Source organism: Mytilus californianus, unplaced genomic scaffold, assembly GCF_021869535.1.
Source record: "Mytilus californianus isolate M0D057914Y unplaced genomic scaffold, xbMytCali1.0.p SCAF_7, whole genome shotgun sequence".
NCBI lineage: Eukaryota > Metazoa > Mollusca > Bivalvia > Mytilida > Mytilidae > Mytilus > Mytilus californianus.
Window position 1 is genome coordinate 46,181,287 of NW_026262723.1, and position 15,133 is coordinate 46,196,419.

The 15,133-nt window shown below is 33.8% G+C and overlaps 1 protein-coding gene across 3 annotated transcripts in view; it reads right to left on the bottom strand.

Annotated features, from left to right (window-relative positions):
- The window catches only part of LOC127709128 (N-sulphoglucosamine sulphohydrolase-like), a 33,414-nt gene that overhangs the window by 8,163 nt on the left and 10,118 nt on the right, over positions 1-15,133 (bottom strand). For all 3 annotated transcript variants that reach the window (XM_052214483.1, XM_052214485.1, XM_052214484.1), the window contains one exon: positions 13,607-13,782. In XM_052214483.1, coding sequence (XP_052070443.1) covers positions 13,607-13,782 — 176 coding nt within the window. The remainder of the gene's footprint in view (positions 1-13,606; positions 13,783-15,133) is intronic.

Genomic DNA, 15,133 nt, shown 5'->3' on the forward strand with positions numbered 1-15,133 from the left:
GATACAATTCATTAACATACACAGACCACTTGTTATATCTTGAGGTTAATTTCTCAAACATTTGACGGGGGCCTCAGTGGCCAAGTGGTCTAAGTAGTTACTACTGTAATCACTATAGCCAGTCAACACTGAGGTTGTGAGTTCGAACCCCGCTCGTGCGGGTGCACTTGACTCCAATCTTAATTGACTAGGATTGTCAGTTTTCCTATCAAAGGTTGGTGGTTTTCTTAGGGCACTCCGGCTTCCTCCACCAATAAAAACTGGCTGCAACGAAATAGCCCAAAAGCGGTGCTTAAAAGTGGCGTTAAAACACCAAAATCAAAATCAAATCAAACATTTGACACTTTGAAGTTACAACTGGAATCTCACCAGGAGGCACACTAATCTTTTCTTAATCAGATACATGTCACAAACAATCACTGTTGGAGAGGAAAAGCAGGATATGATTCCAGATCTCATTAAAACTGATTACACAATAATAAGTATATTATTTGAGGGTCAGTGAGGTCAGTCTCCTCCCACTGGATGTTAGATGTACCAAATCTGTGTGTAAAGCCATATATGCATGGTCTTTGTATAATCAGTTTCTTGGTTCATAGCAGTCTGACTAGTTGATAGAGTTTAACAGTGCTATTATTCAATTTACCAACCACCATCCCCTTCCTAACACCTTCAATATTGTTTCATGACAAGGGAAACATCAGCTTTTACTAGTGATATATATTTTTTCTTTCTTTATATATTTTCATTTTTCCTTGATGGAATTTTATCGCTGGTCATTTCTAAAAATTTCATTCATCCCCAAGCATTTCGGGGACAAATTTTATCAAATTTATTCCAGTGCCAGTTTGATAGACCCCTGCTACTCTACTAACACATGTGCTATTCCCCATGCATACTAAAAATGCACCCCTAGTCTCATCTCCTAGTGGAGAACCCTTGCTCCTCATTCCCTGGTTGGAGCATTGTCGGGCAGACAGAAGCCAAAAATTAAATTGATTTTAGTGTTATAAATAATAAAATTATTATTCATTCTAACTGTCTTTCTGCATTAAGCCAGTATGATTTGCTGAGACTATGTTTTGGTTTACACACAGAAACCCCTTATATTTGCCTTGGTTTAGTTTGTTTGGAGCGGTTAATTGGTCTATTATGCTCAATTAATGTGGGTTGCTGTCTTGACTTTAAATGAGATTTGCTCTATCAGGATCACTCAACAATTACAAAATAATTACACAACCTCCTACTAAAACTACAGAAATAATATTCACACTATGAGAATTCAGGAAGTATATAATAAGAGACTACAAGGAAATACAATTGAAGACTACAAGAAAATACAATATGCGACAACAGAATACAAACACCACTGAAGTTTGTATAAATAAAGCTTTTAGTATTTGTATAATCATCAACCATTTAAAGATACCTGATTTTAATAAATTGTGACATTAGTTGTTAAGGTACTTGGATTGAGCTCAATTTACTTTTTACAGCTTGGGTGTAAAAACATATTACTGTTTTAAATTAAACTTCAATCTCAACCTGAGGGAATACACTTGATAGGGCAACAAATGTTAAATAGAGTTATTTCCCCCTTTTTGCCTCATTTTAAAAATTATACTCCTAAAAAAATATCTTTATTATAGATAAAAAAATTAAATATTGAAATTGAATGCAAAATTGTTTAAGAATGTTATTTATATTATTTAGATATTTTATGCATTTACAAAAATCATTTAAAAAAAATGATTTTAGATATCTTGACCTTTTTAAATGCATTCAGACAAAGTAGATAAATTGAAGTTTGACATCTTCCAAATAATTTTAGTCTTAGATACATGATTTTTGGGATATGATTGCAGTCAAGCAATCTGTAGACATTTAAAACCATAGGCACCTCTCAACACTCTAATGTCAACCATTTTGTGCTGTATGATAAGGAATAACTCAGATTTTTAAAACTGTATTGTTTTAAAGAATAATTATGTTCTTATTCAATACTTCAAACGAACATAAAGCATTTACAAAGTAAAAACTCAACACAGTTTTTGGTTATCAGCTCGCCCCGACAGCACAGAAAGCTTATTTTTATTATAAACAATAAACAAATGTCCAATTTGCTGTCATCGACCGCTGCCATCACATATAAACACAATCTACAATAGAAAAATGTTCTATAAGTTGAAGAAAAAATCATTTCGATTTACATACATGTATTTTATCAACTATTTTCTACATAACATACTGATTCACATTCCTATGAAGTCTTAATAAAAGGGGTGGGTGGGTGGGAAAACGAACCTTTCTGTCGGATAGGCGAACCTCGAATGACAATTCTAGATATCTTATTATAATTTTAGCGCTAAAATTCTAGCATGAAGTTATCATGATTGATATAACTTAAACCGGTAATAACTTACTGATGGTCCAATCAAATTAAACATAAACATGTTTTGATTTAAACACACGTGTTAAAAGTAAACAAATACACGTGTTCCCGAGTAACCTTTATAAATACATTTATGTTCTTATTCAATACTTCAAACGAACATAAAGCATTTACAAAGTAAAAACTCAACACAGTTTTTGGTTATCAGCTCGCCCCGACAGCACAGAAAGCTTCGATTGATAAAGAAAGGGACAAAAAGAAAAAGGGGGGACAAACAATATAAATTACAATCCTAAATTCTTAGATACTGACAATCTGTTGAGTATACTCTCTTTAACATAACCATCTTTGGCTTTATCACTTTTCCATCTCCCGTGTTTCTTAAACAACCGGTCATCTATACCAGCTTCTGCCGCGGCAGTAGCTCCTCCTGACCTCAAACTATGTAAGCCAAACTGTTTTTTATCAAGACCTAAACTGTCAAGTGCAGATAACAATAACTCTCTGGCTCTGGTGTAAGAAATATGACTACTCTTTCTAAGTTTGTATATATTCAAAGATTTACAATAACAAATAGATCTAAAAATAAAATCATTCGATTCTTCAGGAATGTTAGCTAACTTTAGATAACGCTGAAGTACATCTACCGGGCATGTAATATTCCCTGTTTTTGAAATGACAACATCTTTCCCTTCCCTATATACATCAGTTTTACTCTTGACTAAATGAAGTGTAAGGTAAGTAGGGGAAAACTGTATATCAGACCTTCTCAAGTTAGCTAACTCGGAGAATCTTAAAAAGCCAGCATAGGCTAATAAACACATACATGCTATTCTTACATCTTTTAAATTACAAGTATTATTAGCATATTTACATACAATATTTTTCAAAATATGCGGTGTGATAGGTTCTTTTTTGACAACTGAATGACCTATTTTTCTATGAGCCCCTTCAAGAACAGATGCAACTAGATTATTTTCACTGGGATCAGCAACGCCAGCTAATTTATGTGCCCATTTTATGGCGTAAAAAGCATCATTTAATTTTGAAACCGATTTTGCAGTTTCAGACAAATGAATTAAATATAAAGAAATATGTAAATGAGATGCTGGCAATGGTGAAAAAGAATATTGACTAGTCCACTTACACCATGAATTGAAGGCATATCTATATTTCTTCTGAGTACTCGCAGCCTTGGACGAAAGAAGGAATTCTGGTAACTGTTTGAACAAACTGCTGAGATCATTATTAGAGGCAACTTGTGAATTAAAGTCTGACCAATGTCCTACTGAAAAAATATCTGAAAAACGTAAAATTGCAATAACATTTTATATACATATACAGAGGACGAATTATTAGCATATTTCAGATTTCTATACACAGTACTTAAATATAATATATATTCAAATATTTCAACGCCAGCTACAATATCTTTATAGATACTAGGGCCATAAACTGTAAAACAAATTACCATGCCTGCTAAAATATCATTATAGATACTATAGGGCCATGTCAATAAAAAACCAAGCCTGCTACAATATCATTACCGATACTAGGGCCATGTCAACATAAACACCCATGCCTGCTACAATATACATATACTAGGGCCATGTCACAAACAGACCATGACTGCTACAATATATCTATATATATATTAGGGCCATGTCACAAACAGACCATGCCTGCTAAAATATATCTATATATATTAGGGCCATGTCTAAGATGCATCTAGCAAAACAGCCAAAACTGGCGAACCAAACGGTTCAATTCCGAATATCGTATTCTTATTCGAACCTTGCTTATAAATACCATCAGTATTTTTAAACACAATAACATCTTTTACGTAATCTTGATAAATCAGATGTTTATCGAATATCAAAGGCCAGAATGCAGCAGAAATCCACTTAGGCACAACTAACGTGCCTCGAGCTTTGCAAGCTATAATGTGTTTAATCGATCGTATCACAAGATTAATTGGTGGAACTAGCCAATTATTTTCATTGGTCCAAACTTGAGAAAATGCATCAACTGCTTCAGAATCAGGTTGCCAAAATAAGGAGTTAAATCTCATAACTTTTCTATTTTCGACACTTGCAAACCTGTCAATCGAATAAGGACCCCACATATCATTTAAAAAATTGAAAAATATATGTGTGACTCCCCAGTCCTCGAAATCAACCATTTTGCTGATATAATCAGCCTTTTCATTTTCTTTTCTGGGAATCCATTGAATGTCAATTGATATTCCTTTTTGAATGCAAAATGAAAAAATAGATTTTGCTATAACATGAAGATTTTCTTTCATACTTCCCGAATTAACAATTTTGACACAATTTTGATTGTCAGTAAACCACTTTATAGTTTTTCCTGTGAAACTATTCTTAAAAGAAAAAAGGGCCAACTCTATAGCTTTCAGCTCTCTCCATGTGGAGCTTTGTACCGTTTCACTACATGTCCACATCTTATGGAAAATCTTATTTTCTAATTCAACGGTGTATGCACCAGCGGCAATATTACTAGCATCTGAGTATATGACAACAGAAGATTTACTGTAATGACATAAATTACGATAGTTAATCATGGTGACATTTTCTAACCAGAACTTTAACTCTGATAAAACCTCGACGGGTTTGTACCCTGTAATGGGAATATCCCACCCAATTCTACTTTCAATTTCCATGTAACAGAACTTTGACATAATTCTAGCCACATTTCCGATTACGGGAGTCATAGAAATAATTCTACCTACAACCTGAGCTAAAGATCTAGCTGTAACATAGGGAAATTTAGCCAAAATTACATTCAATGAGAAAATCAAATCGTCAACTCGACGTTGAGTAATAGATAATTTGTATTCTTTCGAGTTCCAAACTATTCCCAACCATTCTAACTCGGTAACAGGTTTAAAAACAGACTTCTCCTCGTTAATAAGGAAACCAGCATCAATCAAAGACCTTTTTACGAAGGACGATTGCTCATTACATGTATTTTCATCTGGACTCATGCCAAATCCATCATCTAAATACAAAACAACTTTTATACCGTTTCCACGCCAAAATTTTACTAGTGGCCTCAAACATTTAGTAAAAATGTACGGACCGGTAGTAATTCCGAAAGCTAAAACAGTATAGCAATAAAATTGACCTTCCCACTGAAAACCTAAGAAAGTCTGTTGCTGTGAGCATATGTCTAAGTGAAAATAACCAGATTTTAAATCAAACTTAAACAGATACATATCTTTGTCAAAATATTGTATAGCTAACTTCCAATCCTCAAATTTTATTTTTTCGCGCTTTATGTGTTTATTCAATTGACTCATATCTAAAATAAGTCGTTTCTTACCGGACTTTTGAGTAGCAACACTCAATGGATTTACCACATATGGTTGAAAAGGCACTTTAATTACGCAACCTATTTGAACTAAATCTTCAATTGACTTTGTGACAAATTCAGTATAATCTGTACGAACTGTGACGCCCGTATATGACACGGAAACCAGGCGTAAAAATCATACTTTTTCCGGGCATCATTGCAGTGTTTAAGGAATGCATGTCCAGGCGTCAACCAGGCGTCAACCAGGCGGAAACCAAGCGTAACTGAGGCGGAAACCAGGCGTAAAATTAGGCGTAATATTTAAATGAGTACGCCTGGTCCAGAGAAAACCAGGCGTAATATGCAAATGAGTACGCCTGGTCAATAAATAAACCAGGCGTAATATCCTTACATAATACTACACTTATTTCAAATCAGTGTATTACCCTAGCTGTGTACTTTTGTGTATTTAATACAAACTTCTGTACTGTTGCTTTAATTTCTCATTGTTTGACATAAAACTGGAAATATTAACCATTGAAGAAGCTAATATATTAATAAATACATTTTAGACAGACACTGGCTCAAATAAGTTTAAAGTTTAAATAAGAATTATGACAATTAATTTTTCTTGAAATAAAACTTAAGCATTTTAATTAACTAAGTTTTTTATAAATTAATGTCCTTGAAAATATAATCATAATACATGTACTGCAATTTAACTTCATGTAAAAGATTTTAATGTTATTATCCAAGGATAAAGGTTTTGGGATTGCAAAATTACTGTTAGAACTTAAAACTTAATAACTTAGGTTATACTCACATAATTATTATTTACCATGTTTTACTTTCCATTTTTTTCACAATTTTTATTAATCAATTTGATTCCATATTTCCAATTTCAAATTCTTCCAAAAAGCACAAAACAAGCTAATTATCCCTGAACATATGAAGCTGCCATAAGTCCAACTCTTGCAAACTAAAACCAAAGAGCCAAATTTTGAAAAAAATTCCCATGATCCTTTAAACAAAGCATTATGGGTATTATGATTTACGCCATACCAACAGTTTTACGCCCGTAAGAAAATTTACGCCTTGCTTATTTCAATTTACGCCAGGTTTACCACTTTTTTCTACGCCCGTAAGGACTACAAATTTACGTTTCCTGCTCCCTTACGCCTGGATCTAGACACGTAACTACCACTTACGCCTGGTTTACGCCTTATTTCCAGGCGTAATACGCCTTATAATTTCATACGGGTAATCTGCCGTGCTGATCTATTATTTCTGTGGTACATTTTAAAAGGTGTATCTATAAATGGAATAACATAACCATTTTTTATTGTATCAAGCACAAAAGGACAAGCACCTATATTTTCCCAATACTTTACATGACAAGCTAATCTACCTTTCACCCCTTTAAATTTATCATATGACTGACAATTTTCAAAATATTGAACTTGATCTAAAAAAGATTCTATATAATCGTTATCAACAAAACATGTAGAAAATTGGTCATTAATAGTGTCTAAATACTTATCATTCACAATGACTGGAGAGTGACGTTCAGGCCCTACTTTACTACTTCTGGTAGGTTGTGGAGTTGCTGTTGGATGACCTGAGACTGGTGAGAAGAGGACAGTTTTTTCTCCAGTGGCCTTGTTGCTTGCAGTAGTGGCACGTGTCGATTGAGCAAGGCTCACGCCTTGCGAAGCTCCCACGAAAGGGCTGTTGCTGATTACGTTGATAATGCTGAGCGTAAGCAGGGTTACCATAAGATTCCGCAGGTTGTTGACGAGGCGGATTTTTTGGGTAAGGTTGCTGGCGAGATTTTGACTTCTCCTTGGAGGTACGGATAGCTCTGGTCTCAGCTTGTCGTATCTTTCTCTCATCTTCAGAATCTGAAGCCACGGCATTGGATTCGTATTCCCTAACGGTTCCCCAACCAGCAGGGGAAGCATCAGCTATGCGTATTTTCTTATTACGGCTTTTGATCTTATCAGTTATGTCAAGAACTAATCTATAGGCTTGAGTATTGGAGTTAGGGATGAATTTTGAAAGTTTATTAACAGTGTCTAATAATTCCTCGTTAAAGGTGTACTGAATTCTGTTTCCTTCCCCCTTAAATTTTAGAGTGACGTCCTCCTTAATTTTTCTCTTAAGGCAATCTTGTTCTTGTATGAGTTCAGATTTCAACTCACCTAACTTGCTGTCTAAAATTGTCTTAAAAAGCTCTACAGTATCTACCAAATCAGACGACTTATCAGCTGCTTTATGAATATTAGGTGGCGGTAAACTATTATCTCCTTCGAGTAGTATGTCTTCATTCAATTCCAGACGTGGAGAAGATTCGGACATTTTACCAAGTGGCGATTTAAGAAAAAACGAACCTTTCTGTCGGATAGGCGAACCTCGAATGACAATTCTAGATATCTTATTATAATTTTAGCGCTAAAATTCTAGCATGAAGTTATCATGATTGATATAACTTAAACCGGTAATAACTTACTGATGGTCCAATCAAATTAAACATAAACATGTTTTGATTTAAACACACGTGTTAAAAGTAAACAAATACACATGTTCCCGAGTAACCTTTATAAATACATAACTAACAATCAGAAGAATTTAAACAACTTTCCTTTAATTTTCTTCTCATAATCCTCGTGTTTTGATATCTCCCTTTTAAATTGGTGTTTATTTTACAATAAGGAAAGTCAGTATTATGTTGTACCTATATGTAGGGTTTTATATATTAAGCATCACGTCAAAATGGGAATTCTGCTGTTTTGTTAAAAATGCGAGAGGGGTTCCGGAATGAAACTATTTTCGTCAGATTAGTACTGAAGTGGAGTTGACACAAATTCTGAAAAAAATTAAACATGCAAAAATGCTGCAATAAATCGCACTCCCTTTAGAATGAACAATCTAGGTGAAAACATGGATAATTTCAAAAAAGTTTGCTGGTAGATTCATTTTAAGGTTTTGGATAAGTTTTAATGACCACTGCAATATGCGCCTCTTGGACATAGTCTTTCTGTCTGTACCAAACCAACAAATCAGATTTATAAAAGTTTTTTCAAACTTGTTTCTGAATACCATATTTGACTGCTATGTAAAATTGTACTTACTTTATTGTTATAATATATTTCAATAATAAATACTGTTTAAACTAACTCAAGAGACCATTTTCCAAAAAGCTTTCAAACATGGTAGAATTAATAATCTTGACCATGAACTCTATTGTCATTTAAATTTCTGCAGTTTTGGATGTCTAAGATTTGTAACATTTTTGGCCATAATTGAACCTTAAAGCCAAAGAAAGAACGGATTGCAATTTTTTTTAGGCTTGTACAAATGTATATTTGACACTGAGTATGGTATGTGGGATGGATAAAAACATTTAGAAGGAATATCATTAAAAAGAGAGTGTTTGAATTTCCAAGAATGAGGCAAATGTAGAGCAAAAACTTGAACACAATAATTACATTGTTCATTTATAAATAAACAATTGTACCAGAGATTGGCAATTTTTTAAAGTCTTAAACCTAAACTTAATAAGTCTAGATTGAATCAAATAGGGTATACATGTGCAGTTGAATTATTTTTGAGAAAGAATACTAATATCAAAAGAAACAATAGCAATCATATCCCTCACAGCAATCAAGTTCTTTGATTTATTAGTTGTTATTGCCTTTAAACTTAAGTTTTAGTAACTGTGAGTACTCTTAGATCTGTACTTTGTGTCTTTAATATTTACCATAAAAATGGTACCATATGCTACAAATTTGTTTTTTGGGGATATAATTCAGAATATTTTGTTAATAATGGGCCCAAAAATTAAACATGCTACACCGAAGAACAAAGTTCAGTATGCTGGATTTTTCACTGACAACATATTTGTGGAATTTGGATATAGAATTTTTCCAGCAGGTTTCGGCATTCCAATGGGAACCAACTGTACACCTCTTCTGGCTAACCTTTTCTTATTTTCATATGAGTGGGAGTTCCCTCAGACACTTGTAAAAACAAGTAGATCAAAGATGATAGATCATTTAAGTTCACATTCAGGTTTATTGATGATGTTTATCCGTTGACAATTCAATCTTTTCTGATAGGGTCCCATTAATATATCCTTCTGAACTAGAGATCAAATTGATTGATTGATTGATTTGTGTTTAACGCCACTTTCAACACTATTGTGCTATTTCGTGGCGGTCAGTTTTTATTGGTGGAGGAAACCGGAGTGCACGGAGAGAACCACCATCCTTCCGTAGGAAAACTGACAATCCTAGTCAATTAAGATTGGAATCGAGTGCACCTGCCCCGTGCGGGATTCAAATTCACAACCTCAGTGTTGACTGGCTAATGGTACAGTAGTTGGACTACTTAGACCACTTGGCCACTGAGGCCCCACAAGAGATTAAAGAAACCACAGATACATCTTCCTCTGCTCATTTCTAGACATATACATGAAATTCTACTACAGCAGTCACCTCAGTACCAATATTTATGACAAAGAAATTGTGTATCTTTTTATTTACGTTACAGTTTTTCCTTCATTTGTCTTGAGCTGTTATGTGCCTTTTGTCATATGACTCCTGATGCGACTCTGTATTTGTGCATCCAGCTATCAGGTTTTTGGCTTTTGGTGTTCCTGGTGCCGGTGGGTCCAGAGGTGGGATTCCAATGCTGTTTCACAAGTATGGGGAAGGTTGGGCGCCCCCTACCATGTTTTACCCTGTCACATTTTGTATTAATTAGCCTGTTCCAAGTCAGGAGCCTGTAATTCTGTGGTTGTCGTTGTTACTGTATATCTTATTTGTTTTATGTTTATTTTTTTGTATACAAATCAGGTGGTTTGTTTTCTCGTTTGAATTTTTCATTTCGGGGCCTTTTATAGCTTGCTATGAGGTATAGGTTTTGCTCATTGTGAAGGCCATACAGTGACCTATAATTGCTTACTTCTATGTCATTTGATCCCTGGGGAGAGTTGTCTAATTGGCAATCACACCATGTGTTTGTCTTGCCTTGACGGAGTGAAAAAGCGAGACATAGGTATGCTGTTTCCGGCAGCTGGGGCGGTGTCAACAATGCATTAGATGTGATTAGGTCTAGTTTATTGTGAACCACTAGTGGTAGGTCAATGATATTTGGTATGCAGTTGTATTAGCATTGGCACATCTCATTTCCATAGAGATAATTTGGCCCTTCCCCCTCGGTCATGGTCTATTGACTTTGAACCTTTTGCTTAGTTTACAGGTATTAGTTTGTGATTAGGTCATTTTTTGAGGAACCACTAGTGGTAGGTCAATGATGTTCGGTATGCAGTTGTATAAGAATTGGCATATCTCATTTCCATGTAGGTTATTTGGCCCCACCCTCTCAGACTTGGTCTATTGACTTTGAAACTTTTGCTTAGTTTACAAGTATTAGTTTGTGATTAGGTCAGCTTTTAAAAGCGGAACCATTAGTGGTAGGTCAATAATAATTGGTATACAGTTGTATAAGCATTAGCACATCTCATTTTCATGGAGAATATTTGGTCCTTACCCCCTCAGACATGGTCTATTGACTTTGAAACTTTTGCTTAGTTTACATGTATTAGTTTATGATAGATCAGTTTAAGATGAACTACTAATGTTAAGTCAATGATATTTGGTATGCAAATGTATTGGCATTTGCAATAAAATTGAGAATGGAAATAGGGAATGTGTCAAAGAGACAACAACCGAAGGCCACCAATGGGTCTTCAATGCAGGAAGAAAGTCCCGCACCCGGAGGCGTCCTTCAGCTCATCAAGCAAGCTTCAGCAAGTCTCATTTCCATGGAGATTATATAGCCCCACCCTCTCATCATGGTTTATTGACTTTGAAACTTTTACATAGTTTACAATTTAATGTATGTGTAAAGGGAATGACTTATGATAAGTCAATGATATTTGGTATGCAGTTGTATTAGCACTGGCACATCTCATTTCCATGGAGATTGTTTAGCCCTGTACCTTCAGTCATGGTTCATTGACTTTGAATATTTGCATAATGTGTAATGAAAAGTTTTTGCCATTGAGTGAATCCATCAAATATAAATAAAAAAAATTGGTACAAAGTCCCAAAAGATAGAGTTCACTAACACAATGATGTAAGCAGTATTTAAGCATCATATTATACTTTAAGCACTGAGTCTCCAATACAAATGTATTATCCTATGCATGAGAGAAAAAAATATCAAAATTACTAAGAAATATAGTATGTTTAAATATCAGAATTGATCATAAAAACCGTCTATATAAAGTCATTGTCATCTTGGATTAATACATGACTTGGTCCTATCTAGATCTATGGGTCCTAGGTGTGATGCATGCGATGATCTGGGCACTGTGGACCATTTTACTGTGGGTGTTATGAAATGTAGTTTAAATTTTGCTTTGCCTATTTAACCTTAATATACTTTTGTAGCATTGATCCCATCATCAAGGCTGTATATAATTAAGATTACAGTTCAACTTTTAAACTTTATGTGTTATATGTTAGTATTACTGAATTTGAACTTTTCATTTCTGTATTAATCCTTTTCTTCCTCATTACTTTTCATATTTGAAAAAATTTGGATTTTCCTTTTATATAAATTCATTGTAAATTTATATATTTACTTTTCTAAATTATTATTTGCAATACATCCAAACCTTTAAACAGACTTATTCAGAAGGGATATAGTTACGATACTGTTGTCAGGTCATTAAGGATTGCATATTTTGGTATTAATATTGATTCACTCATAGGGTCTTTGCATTGGAAATAAACATTTATTCTAAAACCAGTTGTTGGCATGATACGGGTTATGTTCTTCTCATATATTTTATGATGGTATGATACTAAACCCCTAATGGGAGGGATTGTACCTGATTTTCATATGATGAAGACATAATCTTTCAATCTTTTTAATTGAGGTCTGGAGCTGGCATGTCAGTAACTGCTAGTAGTCCTTTGTTAATTTATGTATCATTGTCATTTTGCTTAGTTTCTTTTGTTACCTATTCTGACATCGGACTCAGACTTCTTTTAAACTGAGTTTTACTGTGTGTATTGCTATGTGTTTCTTTATTCTACATTGGCTAGAGGTATAGGGGGAGGGTTGAGATCTCACAAAACATGTTTAACCCGCTCCATTTTTGCGCCTGTCCCAAGTCAGGAGCCTCTGGCCTTTATTAGTCTTGTATGTTTTTTATAGTTTTAGTTCCTTTATATGTTTTGGAGTTTAGTGTGACATCCATTTTCACTGAACCAGTACACAATTTTATTTAGGGGCCAGCTGAGGACCACCTCCGGGTGCGGGATTTTCTCGCTGCGTTGAAGACCCATTTATGTATTTCCATTCTCAATTTTATCCATGATTAATTTTATCTTTATTATTCTTATTCTTCATAAATAAGTATACAGTGTGTATTTTTTTGTTGTTGCACTTATTTACCTGTACATCAATTAAATCTAAATCACTAAAACAACAGATTACCTTATAACAACAGCTATTGTACTTTGTTTGTAGGAATAGAAGGAAAATGTATTTTCAAAATGTAGGAATAGCAGGAAGACACCTTAATTTCAACATTTGCATTATCAAAATAACAAAAAGGGGAGACATATCTCTGTGTTAACAGTTTATCTTATTTTTATCTAAGTATTTTCAAAACAAAAGTATATAGTTTAATAGATAGGTGCTTACATCCACATCATTTGGACTCTGGTGGACAGTTGTCTCATCGGCACATCTCCTAATTTTATAAATTCCATATTTAATAATTAATTAATTAAATCTAAAGTCATCTTGAATATGCATGACATGTTTGCTACTGGAGTAACTGGACCAATACGAGTATTTCATGTTTTTTACGACTCTACTTACCATGCCCCATGTGCTTCTGTGAAGAGGTGATGATAGTAAGAATGGTTCTGTTATTCCAGAGTCATACAAATTAGTTCTGCCATTAGGGAAGGGTATACCATTATCAGATGTATAAATTATCAATGTATCATCTAAATATCCAGCTATCTCTAGCTCTCTCAACACTAACCCAATACCTATAATATAATGAAAACCACAATAGATAAAAATATTATTTATTGTAACAATAATTTCTTAGTGGTGTTTCAAATATTGAATTTTGAAGAAAAAAACCCAATCATTTTAGGTAATTCCTTAGAAATTTTGCAGAAATTCATCAATCATTTATAAAACAATCCATCAAAGCCCAACTTTGGTTGATTTATACAGATAATTGGTATTAAATCATGGATTGATGACTTAATGTGGGGGATATGGTACCATCACTAAATAATTGCATGAAAATGGTTGAAACTGAAGAAGGGGAGACAATTTCTACTATTAAAAATTTGTTATGCGTGACAACCATGCATGATCACAAGACATCTGTAAGTTGTGCATCAATTTTGATTTGTTTTCAACCTTCACACCAAAAACTCTAAAATTGTGTCATTTTCCTATCAATATTTTGATAGGAGCAACAGGCTCATCAAAAAGATCAGTGATAATCATGTCTTCTCATGATGATTTAAATACTGTGGATTCATTTATTTCTGTGGGTATCAATTTTCGTGGATAGAGAAAAAAAGACGTTTCGTGGTATACGTAAATTCGTGGATTGCTGATTATAAAAAAAAAATTCAGATACGTAATTCGTGGATTTCTTTTTGATTTAGGAGATCATATAACCTCCTTGGTTTGATCAATAATAAAACAAAGAAAAAAGAAGGAATTCATTGAAAAAACTTTTGAATTGTCAAAATCCTCGCTTGGTCATTCTAGGTTAAAGTGTTCATTGAAAACTTCTATTACAATAATGGACAGAGACAAATAATTATTTGTTTGTTTTACAATTTATAAATTCTTGTCGGAATTTTATAAGGCATTCAAAACTCTATGATTAAAAGCTCATTTCCCTAATCAGATATAATAAACAGTCATATAAGTAAAAGGTGTGAAAATAAATGTTCATGTCATAAACAATATTGCCTACGGGCAATATCCCCGTACTTAATCCTATTAATTTTTTAATCACCAGTAAACCAAACTATGACACGATAATTAACAACTTGCAGTTATTTTCCATGAACAGTTTTAATCAATTTTAAAAAGTAAATTATCACTGATATTCGATATATTTATTATTGATTTAACCAAAATACTTGTATCTTCTTTCAATAAAAACTTGTGTTATGTTACAATGTTTATGGCTAGTCAACACTATACTAGAACTGCATAACATAACCGGAAATAAACATCCGACTCCATACACATTTCTCAGGATTATTCTTCGTTGAATTCTTAAATTCGTGGTTCGCTGTGACCCACGAAACCCACGAAAATTGGTATACCACGAATAAAAATGAATCCACAGTATGGTTCTTTTTA